Source organism: Marmota monax, unplaced genomic scaffold (assembly GCF_021218885.2).
Source record: "Marmota monax isolate L192 unplaced genomic scaffold, Marmota_monax_Labrador192_F-V1.1 WCK01_AAM20220418_F8-fsc00006, whole genome shotgun sequence".
In the NCBI taxonomy this organism is placed as follows: domain Eukaryota; kingdom Metazoa; phylum Chordata; class Mammalia; order Rodentia; family Sciuridae; genus Marmota; species Marmota monax.
The window spans coordinates 29,927,549-29,951,837 of record NW_026693712.1 but is presented as its reverse complement, the minus strand read 5'-3'; the positions used below and the strand labels follow the sequence as shown (position 1 = coordinate 29,951,837).

The following is a 24,289-nucleotide window of genomic DNA, read 5'->3' as shown; positions in this document are numbered from 1 at the left end:
TCATTTTGATTTTCACAAAAAATAACATTCTATAAACTAATGTATTGAGATATACCTATTTGTCCAATGAAATAGTTTTGGCATTATCTCATTATTGAGAAAAATATCACTTTTTTCCTGCAGACAGCCTTTAATTGCTGGCATGTACCTTATGATGTCTGTTGACACTGTTATACCACCAGGAGAGAAAGGTGAGGAATGATCTCTTTGTATTTCCATTACCTCATTAAGTAATCTATAAGAATGGACTTACAGTTTATTTTTTATCAACTTTATAAAAAATGACCAATATTTGTATCTGAAAAATAAGCTAATTCTTTATTGTCATTATGTTTAAAATAGATCTGGTATTGTTCCAAGCCAATTATTTGTTATATTTCCAATGTTTATTTATTGAAATGCTAAGAATTGAGACTCATGGGCAGGTAGTGGGTGTATAAATTAAAGAATAAATCTTGAATATTTTATAAATCAGTCACCCATTTTTGAGATGCAAAAGATAAAGTGCATAATGTGCGACAATGTAAACTACTTCATGGGAAGGCTAAAAATCGACAGGCTTCAAATTCAACATCAGCTCAGTCTTTGAACTTATATATATATTAATTTCCCTACTTGCAAAATGAGATAATAGCTGTTTCACCTAAACTGGCAAAAAGCTATGAGAATAATTGTTATTTATCAGTATATCTAAAGACCCTCTAACAAAAGTGTCATGTTAAATATTGTTTGTTATTACTGGTAATTTCAAAGTTAATATTCAGTAGGGGCACTTTGTTTTGTCCACTGATCTATTACCAAAAGAAACTTATTGCATTGCTAGTATGTGTTACACTGTAAGGAAGATAAAGTATATGAAGACAGCCCCTTATCAACAGGAACTGTTCAGCCTGATGATTTTTGTATTTGCATTCAATCTTTCAAAAATCTATTGTTCCAAAAACAAAAGCCATTTTTTTAAGATTTTCAACTGGATAGATTTCAAGTTAAAGATAACAAATTAATTAAGCCTGTTTTGTGACAGGGTATTTTAATATCTGAAGTAGGAAGATCTTAATCTGTCTTGGTGAAATGGATGGCACAGGATGAGCACTTACTATCTGCTGGGTTTGAGTGCATGTGACTAGCTCACTTTTAGAAAAGAAGAATGTCGTTTTCCAGTTGAATAGTGACTTTTGTCTGTGTTTTTCTTTCTCACAGTGGTGAATTCTGATATTTCATGCCATTATAAAACTTATCCAATGCATGTTTTTGCCTACAGAGTTCACACTCACCATTTAGGTAAGAACCTTAAGCTACATGTTAAATTTATAAGTATTTACCATTGTGCTTGCTAGTGCTGTAAATGTAAAATGTTGATTGTACTTGATCTTAAGTCTGTTTCAAAGAAATTTCAGCCAATACCTTGAATTTTTTATGCTGTTTCATCATGTTATTTTCATGAAGATACTCATTACTTAGGGTTCTGAAAAGATTCAGGTTTTATTTTAAAAAGAAAAATAAATGTGGTTTTTCTTTTCTGTGTTATTTCATATGGTTACAGTTTATTTTTATTTTTAAGGTAAGGTAGTAAGTGGATACAGAGTAAGAAACGGACAATGGACATTGATTGGACGCCAGAGCCCGCAGCTACCACAGGTATGTAGGATCAAATTTAATTTGGGGAGGAAAAATACTAACCAACAGAAAGTAATTTTTAAAAATTCTTATGTAATACCTTGTTCATTTCTTTAGCATCTAACAGTCTCCATATTTTCCTTTTCTGTAAATCTGAGCTACATAATCTCCTGTTTTACAACTTCCAATTTGGTGTTTTCCTTACCAGTTCTCTCAATATGATCTGAACATGTTAGTGAAGTCCTTTATCATTTAGTCATAAGTGTTTCAGATAGCTCTTCTGTTATTGTACGAATTGTGTTTCATGGAATGCATTTGTAAATATGCTTTCAAAGTTGTAAAGTGGAATTGATTAATTAGAGATGAACTCTTCTATCTAGTGAGTATCTGTGTATATGTCTATCTCTTCGTCCTCTCCATATGCAGTGCTCCAAGCCTCACATATTTTAAGCATATGGTTCTGGGTTTTATTGGTAATTTCAATGGATCACTGTGTTTGTCTTCCGGGCAGGCTTTTTACCCTGTGGAACACCCAGTGGATGTTAGTTTTGGTGACATACTAGCAGCAAGATGTGTATTCACTGGTGAGGGCAGGACAGAAGCCACACACATTGGGTAAGATTCTGCACCTTTCATTATTTCAAGAGACTTTTTTTTTTTAACACAAGGCATGATCATAGGTGACAGTTATTATTGTGAATAGATTATGTACATTTTTTTTGCCCTGTAATGGACAATTAGAACAAACTAGTATTTTAACATTAAAATTGATCAATTTGGATAACCCCCAGAACATGCCTATTTTATGTGCTTTTATTATTTCTGCTTCATTAAGCTCCTCAACATCATGCCTCTCCATTATATAGTTAGAAAACCATATATTACTTCTTTAGACACATAAAAATGAAGAAAATATCATGATTATGAAAGGTTTTCTTTTAGGAAAATAAGTTTTCTATTTAGTAATACTCATAAAATACTCAGAAACATGTTTTCTTCTGCCTGTTAAAATTTCTGAATATTCTATAAGTTCCAGTTTTTTAGGATAATAATATGCAGCACTTCGAAAAGGGGGAGATCAAATAATTTTCAAAATGCAATTCTCAAATGCCAAGCTTCCTTGAAATAATTACGCTTTATAACACTAAGTAAAATTTTCAAAGCACTGTGAACTCTTTCAAAAAAGATAAATAGATAAAAGATTAAAAAATGAAAGAGAAAGTTTCTTATTATGCTTTTTGTTGGAAAAGCATCAATGAATCTCCTCTCTGTGTTACACTCTGTTTTAAGGTATTTACTGAGACCACTGGGAAGCTGGAGTTTTAAACCATTTATCTCTTGATCAGAGAGAAGTTACAGAAAGTAGGGATCTGAAAATTTGGATTAAATGCACTGAAGATGATTCTTACAACAGCACTAACTGGTGGTTGTAAGGGAAAACGGAAAAGTTGCTGATGCAGGTTGAAAAGGGGGCATTTAATGAAAGGATGAAAAGGATTTTATGTCACTCCAAAAGATTTTTATTTTAATAAGCACCAATTTTAAAGCAAAATATAGAACAAAGAGAAAAACATTCTCAATTTATATTAAACAAGATGTTTTCCAACAGCTTTGCTTTTGGATAAATTTGATAAATTTGGAAAGAGACTTGAAGAAAGCAATATAATTATTAGGTTCCAGAAAAGGTGAGTGTAAGGAAAGGGTTGACAAAGTAGACATAATGAGATTTGAAAGGTGGAATCTGAGAGTTCACTTCTTGGCAGTGTTTAAATTCCTTAGGTAAAATGATATGGAGGATATTGATCAGCTTTCTCTATTTTATGTTAGTGTAAATCCACAGACATCTTACCTAAATGCCATTGATTATTTTATTCACCTTTGAAATAAGTAAGTGAAGTAGTAAAGAAATCTCCTTCAAAACATTATATTCAAAACATTATATGTATTAGTTTCTAAGTGTGCAAAAAGTAGATTTTTTAATCTGTTTGGCCAAAGGCAAAAATTACAGTTTTAGGAGGCTTATCATCTTGGCCAGTTTCTATCTTTTGCATTTTCTCTTTGAGGTAATATCAGCCAGAGAAATTAATGACTTGTTATAATACCAGGATGGGAGGCCAAAGTAATCTCTAGAGGGCTCTTTCATTTTGATGAGTCTAGAATAATTCTAGTCTTCTTTAAAATGTGAGTTTGTATTAGAATAATGCCCTAAAATGACTATACTACTCTAGCTTTGTATAAATCTCATGTGGATTAAAGGAAAAACACATTTTGTAATATAAATGAAATTGAAAGGAATTATAGGAAATTAAGTTATTGGGCAAGTCCACATTCTAAATATTTAATTCATACTGCAAAATCAGTTTTTTCCAAATAGAATGATAAGCTATAAGACAAGTTTGAATGAATTTAGACATGAATAACAACTCTTATAACAATGCAGAATAATTATAGCATTTAATCTGCTATTTAGTTTTAGAAAAGTAATAGCAATAATACATCTCTATTTTTCAAAATAATAGGTACAACATCCAAAGGGTACTACAGGGTCACAGTTGATAATGTAATCAACAAAAAAGAAAGAAAGAAAAAGAACAGAAATATTTTATGTTTCCTATTAAATTAAATGATACTCTATAAATTTCCCTATTTTCCTCTCCCACTTCTCCACCTCCACTTCCATCTCCATCTCCACCTCCACCTCCACCCCACATACATCACGTGCACTCCTACTGGACACAGGTTTGAGCTCAGAGCCTGAAACACTTAGTTCCAAATAGGTGAATTTAACACAAGATATATTAGTAACTATACTTAGTGGTAAAATGTGTTGTCCAAATATATTTCTTTTAACATAGTAAATATGAATAGCATATCTTAAACAAATATTTTGCACTAAGTATATAGTGATTACAGTACTAATTAATCTGTGAAGGAGCAATATTTTGTGCCTGACTGCATTACATATTTTATATTCAATATGATGCTTCTCTAAATTCATTTCAAATGTTTAGTCAAGTTTAAACAAAAAAGAAAGAATTTAATTAAGTCAACCATTTAAGCTAATTAAGTCAGCTAGTCAGCCTAAAAGTTTATAGACTGAAATTTCAAAATAATTCTTGGAATAAATAGATAGTATTTACCTATTTAGTCAATTATTTTGGTCATACTTTTCATTTAAAATGGATCATTTCATGAGAATATGAACTTGAAAGAATATGACAATGTCTAAAAAATATTTATGTATACCAAATAGTATGTTAATCAGCATTTTAAAGTACATTATATACAAAGATAAAATTATATGATAAATAATAACTCCTTAATGTATAAGTTTAAAGGTACCATATTTATAAAATGTTTTTCTTTAAATTTTTCAGGTAATAAAATTAATACTAACTGTTTTGGTTATATTGAAGCCTGGCTCTGTTTATTAAGGGGCTTGGCTAGGGGCAAGAGACTCATTAAATTAATAGAGTGCTACAACCTACATCCCAAGCCTGATACACAACATGTGGAGACTTCAAAGTGATACATTTCAGACTACTTGGTACTCTCCTAAATAACTATTAAGTATCTTTCTAATAGAAAATAATTATTTTTATAAAACCTCCTATAGAACCCTGATAGATATCAGTAAATTGATTGATATGCAGAGATATAAATATTTTTCAGAAATACTATAGAAAGTACATAAATTTACTTAACTCATTATTCATCAGTGTAATATTTTAGAGATAATATATTATGTCATAATAAGTTGCAGACATTTATTAAGCAAAGTCATTCATCCTTCTATCATTTAACATGTATTTTTAAAATTTTATTATTTTGGGGCTCATCACATTGTGTTGGACTTGAAGCTTTATTTTAAGCCATTACAAAAGAGGAGGTTATCACATAAGCACTTTATTGTGAAGAGAATGAAAAATTCCATACTGCAATATTAGGATACAGATAATGTCTGCAGTCATTATTTCAAAGAGTCACATTGACATTGGGGAATGTTAAAAGGACCAGGCGGTGGAGCCAAGATAGACCTGGGAACATGCCTGCCTCCCTGCTTCTGTAGATCATTCAGATTGGCAGACTTGAATTGCATACATTGAGCTCTGTGAAAAATAAGGATGTGTGTGTCAAAAATCCCCCTAATAAATACAGAAAGTGATAGGCTGAAAGTGCAAGTCTTTTTTGTTTTTGTTTTTTTGGTAAAAGAAAGATGAATGTGGAATAAAATTGGCAAACTATGATGCTGATACTCAGGATGATTTGAATCTTCACAGTTTTAACATATAATAGTTTCTCTGTCAGATAGGAGCTCAGAGTTACCTTGACTACAAGTCCAATCACAGGAAGGAATAAAGCAAGATTCCTTTCTTTATGGTCAGCTCATTCTGTGAAATTTTTCTTTGAAATCAAAGATTCCTAGATTATTTGAGCAACTCAATTTTGTATCAATGTGTCAGTATCTCAAATGAACTATATTGATGAACTGATTAGGATGTCTCACCAAATCAAAAATATTTAGCAATGAACATATTTATATCTCTGAATAGTTAGCACATAATATGTAAGTGCAATTGAATTAGTGTATTGTCTGTATGTATATGTGTGGATGCAAGCATTTACATATCTGTATACTTTCACATATATATGTATAATTTTTTCTCAAAAAATGATTTAATAAGTGGCAAGATAATTCACTTTGCAGGAAGTAACTTGGAGCATTAGCTTATATTTTTATTTTTTGTTTTCTCAAATTCACTAATTAAAATAATAAAATTTGATGATCAGTCATATAGGACAAATTGTTATGTTATTTAAAAAGTTACAGCTTTCTTTTTGGTGTAGTTAACTGCATTTTTCAAACATGTAATCTTGTGTCTTGATATTCATTATTTCTAAAATAGTAATTACTGTCTTTGTCTCCAATATTACTTTTTAAATTATTCCAAATTTATGCCACTTTTTATGTCATATTCTACCTTATTATCACTCTCTATAATTTTCTTTAAAAAAAAAAAACCTGGTGTTCACTGATTTGATAATGATAGCAGTGAATAAATGACTTAGTAAATTATTTCCCTGATCATTACTTTGGTTGATAATTTCACTTAGCACACATTTCACAGTTTAGTTCTTTGTTCTCTAATTGATTACCTTTTACTTATTTGAAATGAACTCTTTCAGTACAATTTCTTTTAAGATGCATACTAAAAACAAGTCCTCCAAATAGACATGTAACTAGTTTAGAAACACCAAAATTATATGTTGGGGAATATATATTAAGATAGTCTATTTAGTTATTTTGAAATCTATGATATTAGTTGCTTTGAAAATTTCTAACAGATTTTTTCTGAAAATTTAAATGTATATTTGGATGGATGGATTAAAAATAATATAAGTAGATTTAATATATGTTTGTCTATATATAAAGCATGTTAAATTCCTACATACACATCTGTGTGCATATCTATGGCATTTGGATAGTTCTATGTAACTAGACTAGATGCACACACCTTGGTCTATTGTGTGATGGTTGTTATCCAAAAGTAACAGTAGATGTTTTACATGCATCTACAAAGTACTAAAGAACCACTTTTGGTTGGTAATTTCTAACCAGTGCTAGGATTATACATACTCCTACATAGTTAAGAGTTAAATCACAAGTATCATAGTGCAATTTTTTGTATTTTATGAAAACATAATAGTTCACAGAATAAATTTATAAAACAGAAGACACTCTGGCCCAGTTGGCCAACAACATTTAGACCAGCAATTAAACTTTTTAATTTTATTTTGTTCTGTTGTTTTAACAATAAGGAAAGAGCTCTGAATACTGGTTGTATTACCTGTGCTGCTGTGGGTGTGTGTACCATCCCTGTGATAGCATGAGCACTGCTGTTTCTAAACAGAGAAGCTATATGAGGATTTGTCCATGGATTAGTTGCAAATTTCATGTATTCCCATATGAATTTACTAAAATTTTTCCTGTCATTAATTTGTTTTTAAATGATTATTTTTTGCTTTTCCTCTGTACAAGAGGATGCCGTTTCTAAGCAAGAGCCACATTTTAAATTCCTTTTCCTCCTTGGTCTCCTGAATACTTCCTCCTTTTGAACAGGGAGGGGAAGGATAGTGTAGGGGGAGCCTCCAGGTTATTATTTTGGCACCAGACATTCCTTTTATAGCACATAATTTTCTGACCCACTCTAAAACGGTTAAAATGTGATTCTTAGGAATGGTGTTTTGACACCAGGAAGATATGTGTAATGAACATGTGTTTGTTTGGGGTTGCACTTCACTATTTGCTTATATTTCATGGGAGAGGCAATTACAGTGACAGGTATCAGATTCAGAGAGTGAGAAGCCAAATGATTTCTAAAGCATAAACAGAGCTTCTCATGACAGGGGCTCTTTCCTGAGGTCTCTTGGGGGCTCTACATTTTCGAAGCTTAGAGAAATCAAATCCTTGCTTGGAAAAGACTTTTTTTTTTCTTTCCCTTGCTGATGTCATTACTGTTGCTATGGAGAAGTGAGTGCTGCATTATATTGTTGGAAAAGTCAACACTGATGTATTTCTGTAGAGCAAATAATCCACCTCATAGCTTGTTTTTTATTTGTATAAGCTTGCTAAAAGCTGTCAGAACTAATAGCAAACAGGAAATATTCCTTTGCTGTATAAAAGTGTTCTAAATGTATACTGAGCCATTTCTTCTTAATAACAGTAAAGAGACTAAAATACGAAGTAGCCCATGTGAACTGAAGAAGAGAACATGCTTTGTAAGCTGTGAGACATTATTTGTACCACTTGGAACTTTTTTCTTGGAAACATCCACAGCATTTTGAAATCTATTTTTAACACTGAATCATTCCACTCTGTAGCATTACCCCAGTCAGGTCTGAGAGAAAATATTAGTGTTGATTTCATTCTGAATCATTTCTGAGGTGTTCTTTTCTTCCCTGTGGTAGCAGTCTAGTTGTGACATCATATATCATGACATCTTAGTGTGGTACATGATTCTCAGTTCATCTCACCATTAAAAAGGAGGCACTTAACCAAAAATAAGGTTCAAAACTCTTGGTCTTAAGTAGAAAAGCCATTTTTAAAAGACTTATAAGTAATATATTTCTGTTGACATATTTTAAATGTTACCATTAAGTAAATATGTGATTGTTTAAGAGAAAAGGAACTGCCCAGTCTAAGCGTTTTATCAAACAGAAAAGAACTGAAAAATAAAAAGATTTAGAAGAGAAAAGAAAATATATCTCAACTACTGAAAAATCATTTCCATCTGTGTTGTTGGCTAATATCCCTGTTTATCTACAGACTGATTCTACATTGTTAGGTGAAAATATGCCTTTGACACTGGGCTTCTGATGTTGAAAACTAATGAGTTTTAATGAAAACTACAAAACAAACTCACAGTATCCCCACCATTGACTCCATTGTTGGCAGGTTTACGGGTTGCATTTTTCTTGCATTAAGAATGCATTTTATGCAAATGGCTGATTTGTTGTATCTACTTTTTTTTTTATTTGCCTACAGTGGCACATCTATTGATGAAATGTGTAACTTATACATTATGTATTACATGGAAGCCAAGCATGCAGTTTCTTTCATGACTTGTACACAGAATGTGGCTCAAGATATATTCAGAACTATACCACCAGAGGCCAATATTCCAATTCCTGTGAAGTCCGATATGGTGATGATGCATGGGCATCACAAAGGTGAGATTGGTGCTTAACATAAAGAAGCATATGCTTTTGTATATTATATTCTCATGTGTTTTACTTGACTGTATGATTAGTATTTAAAATCATCTTTATTCCCTTCTTCAATCAACTTGTATATATGTATTCTTATTTCCTCTTTCATATGTGCCTCCCCTTTCTGGCATGTCCCCATCAAAACAGTTAAAAAGACAAATCTCAGCCAGTGATGAAACAAATTAGTTTTGGTGGCTAATCCCATAAATGTAGACCCTTCTTCATTTTAATTCATGTTTTCTAGTTTCTTCATCCCATTCCTCCAATAGTCAGTAATGTCATAGACAATTTATGAATTTATAAATTGCAACAAAAAGTGCTACAGTTGGCCAGTGAAAATGGTTACCATGTCCAGTAATACCTTAAATTATCTATTTAATTGGCCTCCTCAAGCAAAGATCCCATCTTGATATTAATAATCTTAGCTCTTTTGGCCTCATTCTTAGGATTGTTCAGTAACTTATTGTTTGTCTGCAAAATGTCATATTGATTGTCTTCCTTTAGTTTAAAGTTGCAAAACCCACACCTTCTTTTATTACATGAAATATGCTGATGTTATTGAGTTTTGAAGATTCAATCTTAAAATGCCAGAGCAGCTCCTTATTTCTTTCTAGTGGATATTTTATGAATGAAAATGGCATAGCAATGAGTATTAAGATGCTAATATATTTATAGAAAATACCTTAAAATCTCTTAACATATTCTTAGAATGTTACTAGAGTCAATTTAAAAAAAACAAACATGAGTAATTTTGTTAAAACATTTTAAAAATTTAGTATCATTTATATATCACTGAAAAAATAGTTGACCTAGTTATTATGTCAGAAGTCTGGTAATTGGTAGTTATGCTGGGGTGGAGAAGATTGTGAATTAGAGCGTTTCTTCTATATAAATTCTTAATAATATAATAAACACAAGGTCTTGAATGATATTTTTATGTTAATGGCATAATTCCAATGAACTATTTAAAGTGTATAATATATGCTGCCAATTTATGCTCAACTTCTTTGATCCTTTATAGAAACAGAGAATAAAGATAAGACTGCTTTACTACCACAGCCAAAACGGGAAGAAGAAGAAGTGTTAGACCAGGGTATGTATGCTTATTTCTGTAACCAGACCTATAGAAGTATTCCTTATTCAAATAGCCAACCAAATTATAAAGTCATGAGATATTTTAGGTCGCTTTGTATCAGCCTCAAATGCTATTATTGCTGTTCTTATATAATGCATAATTCATAAGGAAATGGTCAATTATTGCACTTGGCCTTGGAAGTAAAATTCATTAGTGTAATTTAGTTCCTTTAGGTTTACTATTGCAACTTTTATGAATAGTACAAATAAGTGCAAATATAATCATGAAAAACAATGATTGCACTGCTTTTTAAATTTAATGACCTCTACCAATTAAGTTCTTGCATATCTTGTATGGTATGTTTGCTAACTATATTTGAGTTTCAAGAAAAAGAAATTAAGAACTAAACCTGCATCTTGTCTCTATAAGGCACTCTTCTTTGCCTTCAGCAAGGTAGGAGGGATCATTGTCTTCTGCATTTATAGTTCTGTGTTAAGGTGTCATTTAATGAGTCAGGAAAGCACCCATTCAGCCTCTCTTCTGTTTAGTTAAAGGGGGAATGTTTGATGCTCATGTGTCAGATACTTCATGTGCTAATAATGAACAATTACTCTCATGATCTTAGTTTCTTGCCAGTTGTTTGGAAGATAGTGCTTTATGTTAGGATGTTGGAGTACATTATCCTACCAAGTGATTTTTGGCCTAAATGTTAGCTTAATGTTAGTACAAATACACGTCTAATAACAACATAAAGCATACAAGAGAGAATTTTTTATTAGCAACATATAGTACTTTCCTATTTCTTAGACATTGTCAACTGCTATTGGAATTCTTCCAAATGTATTATATTAGGTCAAAGATAACACCTGTGCTCTAATTATTTTTGTAAAATGAAGAATCTGTTTTTGAAAAGGGGAAATGCAGTCTTCAAGACCATAAGTAAACTCCAATCTAAAGGCTTTAAAATTGTATAGAATATGTTCTATCTTATTCTAACAAAGTAACCTTTTAAAAAACACAGCTTAGTTTAAAGTCATTTCTGTTTGTGTGTTAGGCCAAAACTTGGGAGATGATTTTATAGTAATGGGCTGTTAAGTACAATTTAAAATAGCTAATTGTATTCAACGTGTTTAGATATCTGTAAGGATGTCAGTAATAGCAACCTAAGTATACTAGTATTAACAGTGTTTACTGCAATTGCACTGAAGCTTATTCAGAATTAGAATGAATTATTTTAACCTTGCACAAATTGTTTGAAATCTGTCTTTAAAATAATTTGAATGATCTTAAAATTCATTTGCAAATACCAACATATATGACATAATATGGAAGGAGAGCACCATTTAATTGATGCATCTTGTAAAATGGTGCATTTCTATGGAAACTGAGGTTGGACTATGGTTTAATTTTAAAGTTAGCTGAGTTGATCAAGGGAGACATTGATACCTCTGGAAGGTTAGAAACCCAGAGGATTGTGAGCAAAGCAATCTTAAATGTTAGATTCAATCTTTTCTTTTCCAACAGTAGGACTTAGGAAATGTCATATATGCCTACAAACCAAATCCTTTAAAACGCTTTCATATTTTGCCATACATTTACCCTTTTATGTTTTATAGTGCAGGGAGAGGTTTAAATGTACCCAAACTCTTATTTGTTCCAGAGAAGAATTATATGGTCATATATTAAATATTTGCCTATAGTTTCTGTTTTCTTCTACTTATAAATAAAAATTCTGTAAATAAAGTGATATGACTTAAAAAGGAAAAAAGTATTATTCTGACTCTAATTTTCATACTGTAGAAAATAAGCTATTGAAATTAGCAGGTCCATTGAATAGTCACCTCCTGAGTTATGTGAAGACAATACCTCACTAAAGCCACTTTGGTGGCCAGTGTGGTCTGTGTATTAACCTGCTGGTCCCTGGGAACCAACAGCTGAGAATTTAAAGAGAAGTAGTGAAATATAGCCAATGCACATTTGGATAGCTAGTTCATTTGATGTGCTAATGAAATCAATCTATCTCCTTAAAATACACAGGACAAATCTACTTATTTGTACTAAAAGACCATTCAGAGATATTTATTTGCATGAGCATCTATTTAAATTAATTCCTGTGGATGTCAAATTGACCAAATAGCTGATAAGAGGACTCTAATTATTCAAATAAATTATTCGATGTGTGTTAATTTTTAAAGTAAACCCTCAGTGTTAATCCACTGCCTTATTTTGATGCTCAGCTCAAACAATTTGTGTTCAAGCATTCTTCCAGATTGTATTCATTCTTTTAATACATTTTAACCTTGATGCATCAAAGTTCTGAATACTTTAGTTGTTCTATTCACAAACAAACAGACATTATCTATGTTGGTCCCACAAAACATGTCAGACTCTGATAGGAAACAGAACAGTTCTGAAGCAGGGAGAAAAAGACTTAAAACACAAGAGGACATGAACTCAAAACCAAGCTCTGTACTCAGGATGCAGTTTGCTTGCAAATGATATAAATAGTTCTACCTAGATAATATAAACTATATATGTGGATTTTATGTATATATAAGCTTTCTATATCAAAACATAAGAAAGTCTGTAGGAAGATAAAGGTCAAGATGATGTGATAAATACTATGTAAGAAAGAAGAGATGACCTTTACTAAGATTGTGAAAAATGCATTCGGGGGAAGGTCTTATTTAATAAACTGAAATAAAGAAATGTAGCCGTGCACAATATATGCATGTATAGAAATGTCACAGTAAAACCCATTAATTTATACAATTAATATGATTAAATAATTGTAATAAAAAAGAATGTAGTTGTGCACATATGAACAGGAAGTTGTGGTTATGTCCAACATACAGAAAAAAATCCAAAGAAACCAAATAATCTTTTTAACATAGGTTTATCTTATTATCCTTGTTTATCTTATTTCTCTAGGAAAAACCTAAATGTTTTATTTTCTTTGAAATTCTTGTCACTAAAACCCTAGCTATAAAAGTTTTGCCAGAGACTTCATCTTGATTGGAAATTAACTAGCATTTGAAAGAGTCATCTGAGTTGTATGAATTTATGTTGTATTCCCCCAGCCTCTGCTTATTCACAAACACATCAACTTTCGACAATATCTTTGTCTACATCTGTTCTCCATAGAAGAAGGTTTGACATAAGGCAAGTGTATCTTAGATTCTATCTCAAGAGATGTAATTACTAAGACACCAAAGAAGCATCATTATAGGAGAGTTTTACCTTTTAGGTTGTCTTGGACCATGAAACAATTGGAAGAATTTTAATGAGGCTTTAAGTGAGTCTGCAGAGATTTTTTTTAAAAAATAATGTTTATTTTGACCAATTAAAAAATTAATATTCATTATAGAACATAATTATATAAAGTATGAATAAATAAGTAAAATTGATAGTACCCAGATATGTAAGTAAAAAATATATACCTGTATTTGAAATACGTATTACACACATATATATACATATACACATAATTTTAACAATATTTTAGATCATAATATATATACAATTTTGTTTCCTTTTAAAAAATATAATATCTTAGCCAGGGGCAATGGCTCACTCCTATATTTTCATCAACTCCCGAAGGCTGAGGCAGAAGGATCACAAGTTAGAGGCCAGCCTGAGCAACTTGGCGAAAATATCAGCAACTTAACGTGACCCTGTCTCACAATTTATAAAACAAACTAAAAAGGACGGAAGATGTAACTTAGACGTAAAGCACCCCTAGGTTCAAACCCCAGTACCAAAAAAACAAACAAAAAAAAAAACTTTCTTTAAAAAATTATATCTTCTCTCTCTGCCCCCTCTACTGACATTCATTTGTCCTGAATCAAAGTGTGAAATATGATATATCAAGAGCTATGTAATGTTTTGAACAACCAACAATAAAAAATTTAAAAAAAATTATATCTTGAATATTTTCTCCAGTGGTAGAAATTATTGACAGAAATGATTTTTAGTTGCTGCATAATTTGTGAATATTTCTACCAGTGTTAAAACAGCCAATTTATATAAACTGAGTTTCTCTGTGAACAAGTAGATTATGTCTACCTTCTTGCAGAAAAGCACGAATGGATATTCAAAACAAATGTCAGTATCTTTTAAGAACATTATAAGTGGAAAATTACCTGTGTAAGTAATAAGTGCAATAAATTAAACAGTAAATCCAATTGGACAGTGATTCTGGGTGGAGGAAATCCTAGGTAAGTGAATCTCAGGAAGTCATATGAAAAGCAGAGGTAGTGCAGGTCTCTAGAGCAGACAAGACACACACAATGATATCACTCACTTATGTCTTATGGTTGGCACTTTTAGGTAACAAATGCACGCTTTGTAAATTATCTTTATTTTGTATGCTTTATGATTTCTTATATATGTTTACTGTAACCATAGGTTCATCCAGAGCTTTCTACTAACATTGTTTAGGCAAAGAATAGTGAAACTAAGAAGGTTGGCAGCTGCAAGCAAGAATCTATATAACTACATCTAGAAGTTTTGAATATTAGCATTTTGCTTCTTTAAAGTTCAGAATATAAATGTAGTGGTCAAATTTGTGTCAGTTGTATTGGGAATATTCAATATTTTTAAGAACTCAAAACAGAACTGAAAGGCAAAGTCTACAATACCAGTGTGTCCTTGTTATTGTGCATTATGCTCTGTGCAACATTTTTTTTTCTGCAGAAAGGGCCTTTAGCATGTTTTATTCAGTTTGCTCCAAACTCTTCTCATTGTAGTCTTTGTGCCCTCACATAATCAATCTTTCCACTCAAAGGTCAGCATGAGCTACTACATTCCCAAGGCAGGGAGAATATGACAAAAATACAATTTGTAGAGGGAAAACACTCCATGACCCCAGATAGTTAAAGGTCTTCAGACACCTTCTGTGAAACAGAATAATTTCACAGTGGTTTTATGCTAACAAAAATGAATTACCATTGGCATGTTTTATCAAATAAGCAGAATCAAGGGAACAGGGTTGCAAGTTAAAAACACAACAGCATACTGTAAAGGCTTTCTGAAGTAACCATTGGTAAACATTTTCTGGATGAGTAAAACAAAGGTGAGACTTGGTAGATACGATTATATTTCTTTGCCTTGTTCAGAATGGGACATTCCTTCTGACCCCCTAAAAGAGTCCAAGTGATTTTATTATCATCTTCTCGGAGAATTCGAAGCACTCTGAATGCCACTTGGACTGCAGTTTTAAAGAAGATACAATTCTTGTGTGTAGTCCCATTCAGTAAAAATGTATCTGTTTGTTATGATTTATGAGCAGCTCACAAGTCTTTATTTATTGAACTCATCTATCAAACACAATTCCAAATACCCCCCAAGGCTCTAGGAAGCTGACTGAATGCTGTTTTGAATTGGTTTCCTAATAACGAGATAGGCAGATGTGAACGATCATTTATCACACAGTTGAGCTTTCCAATACAGATCTTTGTGCAGTAGTTGCAAAAGCCATCATCTCCTATTTTCTCCTATTTTGCATTTTTCTCATTTTCTTAAGAAAGAGGAAAACCCATTTCTGATTGTTTTTTCAATCAGATGAGCCCTATAATGGGAAAAATAATATAATAAAGTTGACTTCACTTGTGATCCTTGAGCTAGGCATGATGATGATGTGTTTTATTTCTTTAAGGCTTGAGAATAAATGTGGTAATAATAACTAATAAGTAAACAATCAATAAACCAAATTGGCTTTACCCAGAAGGGAAAATCAGTCGTGACTGAGTCATAGAACAAAGTATTAAAATTTAAAATGGGATGCTTTTATTTTTCCATTCCTCACATCCCTCTCATTAATCAGTTGGTTGCATGGTTCTAAGCTCATTAACTTGGTTACTTGGAATGTTTTGTCAGTGGTTAAATGGCTCACGAGCATCCTATTTACTCTCTATGTATCATAGAAATCATAGAGCAGTGTTAAGAGCTGTTTGTTTTGGGCAATGAAGTACTAGTTATTTATGTGAGAATCAGAATTTATATTCTGGAAAGTTATGAAGATAGTCTTACTCATTTTTAAAAGTAAAACAGCAACACAATTAAGAATTTATACTGTCCATGGGGGCTGGGGTAGTGGCTCAGTGGTAGAGCACTTGCTTAGCATGTGTGAGGCACTGGGTTTGACTCTCAGCACTGCATATAAATAAATTAAGTAAAGGTCCATTGAAAACTAAAAAAATATTTTTAAAAAAGAACTTATACTGTCCAAAAGTTAGAGATAATTTTTTTTCTCATCCAGTAATTTTAAAGCATTTTATTTTATTAAAAAAAAAACTCATAGGGCAGCTTTTCAATATTATGTTTCTATTTGGTTAATTCTCATCATGGTTGTGAAATGAAACCAGTGAAATTCCCATGTTGGGAGGAGGGAACAGTGAATGTTCCTTGCTAAATAAAAAATGTGCTTTGAGCCATAAGGTGTTCGATACAAGCACACAGACTAGAGTTTAGTTGGTTGTGCCTGCATTCTCCTTTTCTCAACACAGTAGCTGCCACTGCAGTTATGTTTTACAAATACCAAACCCACTCAGTCAAGTTACTTAAAAGACCAGGGGCATTTCTGCCTTTCATAAGATAAGAATCAAGCGTGAAGGAATGATTGGGGAAAATAAATGGGAATTCACTGCAGTATAAAATCATCAAGGAAAAAAATTATCTACTGATACAGAAACAAAGGGTGATATTTTTAACAAGTTATTTTTCATTCTAGAATCACTAAAATATCTACTACGATAGAAACAGTACTAATCACTGGGAATATGACAGTGAATAAGAAATGAGAGGTTTTTATTGCTTTCATGTCCTGTGATTTATACCTTCCCAGAGGTAATTTAAATGTATAAAAACTGTTTAGAACATTGTATAGAATTTGATCATAGATGTAAAGTGTCTTAACAATTGAAAGTAAAAACTACTGAAAAGAACAAAAAAATTTTCTAAATTTTTTTTAATCTTTTTCTTTGGTAGAGGGTGGTATGAGAAATTAAATCCAGGAGCATTCTGCCTCTGAGCTATATCCCAAATCCTTTTTAAATGTTTTATTTTGAGACAGAATCTAACTAAGTTGCCCAGGCAAGCCTTGAACTTGCTCTCCCCCTGCTGCAGCTTTCTGAATAACTGGGACTGCAAGTGTATGCCACCATGTCTGGCTCTACTACTTCTTGTATCCATGAAAACTAATCAGTAGTAGTAGTAGTAGTAGTAGTAGTAGTAGTAGTAGTAGTACCAGGTATTGAACCCAAGGTGCTTAACCAATGAGCCACATCCCCAAACATTTTTTTATATTTTACTTAGAGATAGAGTCTCACTGAGTTGCTCTGGGCCTTGCTAAATTGCGGAGGCTGGCTTCCCAAGCCTCTGGGATTACAGGGGTGCATCACTGTACCTGGCTATTAGTCTATTATTTAAGCCAATTTGTGTGCAAAATGCTATGATGTATATGTATTTGACGAGTTTACAAGATTCTCATGTTATGGTATGGACAGTTAGAACAAATATTCAGTTAAAGAATAAATCCAGCTCCTGAACTCAGGAGAAAATTAATTTGAAAAGTTAAAAAAAATGAGTAAGATTGCTAGATAATAGGTGAATTCATATGAAAAAGTTTAATGGTCAGCACAGGAAAGAGAGAAAATTTTAGATTCACTACATTGACCAGTTTTAGAAGGTTTATTTGTCAGTTTTCATTACTATAACAAAATACCTGTGGAAGGATAACTTTACAAAGAAAAAAAATTTTTCAAATAAGTTCACACTTCTGGAGGCCTAGGACCCACATCCAGTGATGGCTTTCCAGATGGTATAGTCCCACACTATAGAGCATCACATGGTGAAAGAAATGGAGCACACATATGTGCTTCTTCTGGTGTATCTTTCTGTCTGTCTGTCTCTCTCTCTCTCTCTCTTTTCATAAAACCAGCAGTATCCAATCATGGTGGATCACACTTTATGACCTCATCCAGTCTTAATCACTTCCCAAAGCTCCTCCTCCAAACACAATAGTCAGAATATGTTTCCACCCTCTAAATACCTCACATTGGGGATTAAACATGTGAACCCTTGAGTTCAAACTCAATTCGAAGGCAACTGCCAATCAGTCTTTTTTAAAAGAATCCCAGTTCAACTTCCTACTGGTTGTGCAGATTAGTACTATGCCTTTGGTTTCCTCATCTAAAATGAGGACAACAATAATAACTATTTCATAGAAATTAAATTGCATAAAATACTGAGCAAAGTGACTGGGTTTACTAGCTCTAAAAAATATTAAGTGCTATTATTATTGTATATAGTTTACAAAGTACTTTTTAAAATATTTATTTATTTATTTATTTTAATTAGGTATATATGACAGCAGAATAAATTTTGATTCATTATACACAATCGAAGCACAACTTTACATCTCTATGGTTGTACACAATGTAGCATCACACCATTAAAAAATTAGTTATACATGTACCTAGGGTAATGATGTCCATTTCATTCTACCATCTTTCCTGCACCCATGCACCCTCTCTCCCCTTTGCCCAATCAAAGTTCCTCAATTTTTCTCATGCCTCACCTCTCCCCATTATGGATCAGCATCCACTTATCAGAGACAACATTCAGCCTATGTTTTTTTGGGATCGGCTTACTTTGCTTAGCATCATATTTCTCCAATTCCATCCATTTACCTGAAAATCCCATAATTTTATTCTATTTTAATGCTGAGTAATATTCCATTGTGTACATATACCACAGTTTCTTCATCCATTCATCTATGGAAGGGCATCTAGGATGCTTCCACAGTTTAGCTATTGTGAATTGAGCTGCTGTGAACATTGATGTGGCTGTGTTACTAAAGTATGCTGATTTTAAGTCCTGTGGATACCAAGAAAACAAACAACCCAATCAATAAATGAGCTAAAGAGCTGAATAGACACTTCTCAGAAGAAGATATACGTTCGATCAACAAATATATGAAAAAATGTTCAACATCGCTAGTAATTAGAGAAATGCAAATCAGAACTACTCTAAGATTTCATCTCACACCAGTCAGAATGGCTGCTATCAAGAAATCAGACAATGGGGTGAAGGTGGGAGTTCATAACCCACTAGAATCAAAGTGTGGAATATGATATGTCAAGAAATTTGTAATGTTTTGAACAACCCACAATAAAAAATAAAAAAAAAAAAAAAGAAATCAGACAACAACAAACGTTGGTGAGGATGTGGGAGAAAAGGCACACTCATACATTGCTAGTGGGACTGTAAATTGGTGCAACCAATCTGTAAAGCCTTATGGAAATTCCTTGGAAAACTTGGAATGGAACCACCATTTGACCCAGCTATCCCACTCCTTGGTCTATAAAGTACTTTCTATATGTTATTTTTGTCAATAATAGGTATGGTAAGAAACTCCAAAGTTTTCCTAGCACTGTCCCATTTTATTTTTTGTAAAAATATGAATAACACCCTTCCCTTCTCACAAGTGTTCCAGTTTGGAAAATACATTATATGGTTACCTTAGCAGTGGGTCTCAGAATTAGGGATAACCATCCAGAAAAACATACGTTGACAGAGCTGAGGAAAAACTGTCTGTGAAATAGAACCCAGGAGAATCAGAAAAAGTGAGGTGCCATCAATCACAAGTTAGTTCCATAGCAGCTGTTTTTGTTTTGCTTTGTCTTGTCTTGTTTGTGGTACTAGGGTCAGAACGCATGGTGATCTACCTCTGAGCTACATCCCCAGCTTTTCTTATTTTTTGTTTCAAGACAGGGTCTCACCAGGTTGCTGAGTCTGGGCTGGAACTTACAAACCCCCTGCCCCAGTCTTCTGAGTGACTAGGATTACAAGGTGTGCACTACCATGCCTGGTTAAAGCAGCCTTTATAACATTCCAGAAGGTTTTAACTTTCTAAACCATACTGGAAACCTGTTCTGAGGAAGGAGACCAGCCTTTCAGTATGTCAGTCGAAGAATAATAAGAATTCCAAGGGAGTACAGTTGGTAGGGAAAGAAAATATCATGTTGACAAGTCAGCATAATTTAGAGTTTGTGATTCACTGATGAAAGAGGCCAGATCCAGGTTTTTTGGGGATTGATCGGCTCAAAACACAGTATTGTCACTGGGAGAGATACTATTATTAAAAAAAAATATGGAGAGAAGATAAAGAACTCAATTGTATACATAATAAATTCATATGCCTGTGAAATAGACATGCAAGTGGAAATTTTCAGAAGTTTTATGTAACAGTTTGGTGTTAGAGGAACTCCAGATTTTGACACCATTTGCCTGGAGGTGGTAGTTTAAGCCTTGTGAGTGACTGGGATTACTTAGTAAAAAAAAAAAAAAAACTGTAGCCAGGAGGGGAAATATGCTAAAAATAGATGTTATGCAATGCCAACCTTTTCCTTTGATAGGCAAAAGAAAAACAGGTAGAGCTCTGTAAAGAACACCGTGGAAGGGGCTGGGATCGTGACTCAGTGGTAGAGCGCTCACCTGGCATATGTAAGACACTGGATTGAATCCTCTGCACCACAAAAATAAAATAAAGGTATTGTGTCCAGAGAGAGAGAGAGAGAACACTGTGGAAGGGGAGTTTCTGATGGAGACTCATCCATCCTCCATGTCTCTAGTTGGCCGAAGTGATGAGTCTTTTGGCTTTGGCAGTTGCTAAGTCTGGGCTGAAACTTGGCAACCTGAGTGGATCTCTTGATCCATTCATGAAGAAGCCATATAGTGGTGAAGAAGGAAATAAAAGCAAATGTCTTTATTTAAGGAGGGAAGAGGATGTGAGGACAAGGAAAACAAAAAGCCCCCCTTCACTGTCCAGTATAGTAGATACTGGCCACGCATGGAGGTTTAAATTAATTAAAAGTAAGTAAAATTTAGAATTTCCTCAGTTACACTAGCCACATTACAAATACTCAGTAACCCCTTTAGCTGGTGGCTATAATGTTGGAAGGGCAGACATAGAATATTTCCATTATCACAGAAAGGGTTTTTGTACAGTGCTGGAATTTGTAATGGAAATGGCAAGATGGAAGAGTTTGAAAGATATGTTGTATCATGGGAGGATCTCTCCCCACCTCCACATCACTCAAGATAAGCCTTAAGTGAGTGTATTTATAGTCTGTGAGGCAAGTGAGGCAGAGAAGTTGTATTAAAAGAGAAAAGAGAGCACATAAGAAAGACTAGGGTGTCAGGGCAGGGCTGGCATCCAGAACACTATAGTAGGAATAGTTCCTTCTCTGTAATAGATGAAAAAAGTACAGATACAGTGGCTCCTTAGGCAAAGTCAAGGAGCAAATAACTATAGCAGCCATACTGACCTGTTGAGAAAATAGAGTGCTATAAATTTTAAAAAGAAGTTTTTTTTTCTTTTTGCCTATTTGTAACTTTCCTATGTACATACATGAATTTACCACAGTGAATTTCATCATCATGTAGATACACAAGATACTAATTTAAAAAACTATAATACAATAACAGAAAGATCAGTAGCATATAGGGAGGGAACAGGGGGAGGGAGATGGGGAGAAAAATGGAAGTACTGAGGACTATATTAGAACACATTTTATCCATGCTTTTATAATGATGTCAAGATGAATCCTATTATTATATAAAACAAAAAAGAACTGATTTTAAAAAGGAAAAATACCAAAAAATAAAATAAAGTTCAGTAGAGAAAAACAAAGAAACAAAGAATATCCCAATATTTGACTAGGAAATAGGTACTGACTTTAAAATTTTAGATAAGCCATAGTTTGCAGCAGATACATGTTGAAACTAAAGTTTGTCTTTTTAATTAGTAATCAAAGAAGCTACAGTTAGTGGTACCTGCTTTATCATGGTATGCCCAGGACTAGGTATTTTACATTAACTACCTTCAAATCCACAAAACAAATCTCAAATATAGTTATTATATTTGAGGTTAAGAAATTTATTTAAAGGTACAGAGTAACTACTAAGTAGGGTTTCACAAGTATGAAATATAGACTAGCAGGGGACAGTTAAGAGTACAGGGAAAAGTTGGGAGTGGTGATGCACGCTATAATCCCAGCTCCTCGGGGAACATTAGTTCAAAGCTAGCCTCACTCAGCAAAAGCAAGGTGCTAAGCAACTCAATGAGACCCTGTCTCTAAATAAAATATAAAATAGGGTTGGGGATGTGGCTTAGTGGTGGAGTGCATCTAAATTCAATCCCTGGTACCAAAAATAAAAGGGTATAGGGAAAGACCTGAGTATTCTATGTACACACAGCAGACACCCCTAATTTGAATTGTCAGGAAGGTGTTTTGGATGTGAGTGGTTAACTGGCTCCCAAGAACTGAAGGTTGAGGAGCTAGTTGATGAGTGACAGCAAGTTATCCAGGAAGAAGAAACAAAGTTGACATTAAAGGAAGTAGAATTCCAAGATAGCTGGAGTATAACCTGAAAAGACAGAAAAAGTTGAGAGATGGTACAGAGATCAGTCACCCAACCTCCTTAGTTCATGTTTTGCTTCATCCATTGTATTCCTCAGAGGTGTTTCTTAAATAAAGATCTTAATATACTTAAGAAAAATGGTTAACATTTCAGTATTTTATCTGCCCATCTAGTTGATAAACCTAAAGAGGGGTAAAAAACAAAAATAATAAATAAAGCAATTTTCTATCTTGTATATGAGAATTAAGAGATAGCCATCTAGTGGCCTTTCTCCTATGTAAAGAGGTATTTATAGAAATTCTGCTCGGAGCTATGCTCTCATAAGCTCAGTGCAACTTGCATTGCAGCCAAGATCATTACATTGTTTTAACCGTTTTTGCTTTCTTAACCCAGTGATAATTGTAATGACAATTTCAAAGAAACTGGAGTGATCTGCATTTAGTATTTTATCACCACTGTTAGATATTTCCTAACAAAGCTGAAGGACTGCAAATTTTGAGCCTGTATTCTGGCATCAGTATTAGCCCCACGACATTAATCAAGTTTTTAAACTATGTTTTTTTTTTTTAAATCTCTCCCTGAAATTACCTTGTGTCTTATTTTCTATATAAAATGTCTTATTGTACAAGTGTATTAAACTGTTTATATTTAGCATGTGGGGCAGGAGAATTTAACATTAATGGATTAATTTTTCTTCTGAGAGGCAGAATGCCACCTGTGGCCTAACCAGTTTGGTTGAGTTATAATTTGCTTTGTTCATTTTACAGAAATTACCCTTATTAGTTGGTAATTATTTTCTGATTGAGTATTTCACCTGGGATAAGCTGATTTCATGGGCAAGAACTGAAAACCTACTTGGAATAATTTGACTATGACTATATGTATACCTGACAGAATTTCTAAGCAACATTTTGGAAAGACTTCATATTCCCTTGCACCAATTTCTTAATATATTCTTTGGTGGAATGTATCATGGCTAAACCAATCACCATTTTTATTTCCAAATATCCACAAAACAGGTTTTATAAATGTTATATTTTGGTGCTATTAATGTAATTAAAAAGTAGGCAATAGGATTCTATAGTCACAAGTAATTTCTTCATTAGCAGTGATTAATTCAGGGTGAGGGTAAGGACAGGAAGAACTGGGGGTTACCATAAGAATGATTTCATGTTTCTCATTCAACACAGATTTAAGCCATAGATGTAAATGATGAAGATTAAAAATGATTCAAGAACTTTCTGTAGACATTTTTCTATCTGTGACCATATTTGATAAATAATTGTTGGGGGGGAATTGGATTATTATTTTTAAGTTCCTTCCATACTATCTATGTAGGAAAATATAAAACACACTTAGTGGCAAATTATTCCAATGGTTTTAGTTTGTTAACATATTCTC

At 33.0% G+C, this 24,289-nt stretch overlaps 1 protein-coding gene across 8 annotated transcripts in view; it reads left to right on the top strand.

The window, feature by feature from the left end:
- Pam (peptidylglycine alpha-amidating monooxygenase) overlaps positions 1–24,289 on the top strand; it is a 310,405-nt gene that overhangs the window by 223,427 nt on the left and 62,689 nt on the right. For all 8 annotated transcript variants that reach the window (XM_046459990.2, XM_046459989.2, XM_046459988.2 and 5 more), the window contains exons 9-14: positions 124–191; positions 1,201–1,281; positions 1,562–1,638; positions 2,129–2,232; positions 9,164–9,348; positions 10,409–10,480. In XM_046459990.2, the coding sequence (XP_046315946.1) occupies positions 124–191; positions 1,201–1,281; positions 1,562–1,638; positions 2,129–2,232; positions 9,164–9,348; positions 10,409–10,480 (587 nt within the window). The remainder of the gene's footprint in view (positions 1–123; positions 192–1,200; positions 1,282–1,561; positions 1,639–2,128; positions 2,233–9,163; positions 9,349–10,408; positions 10,481–24,289) is intronic.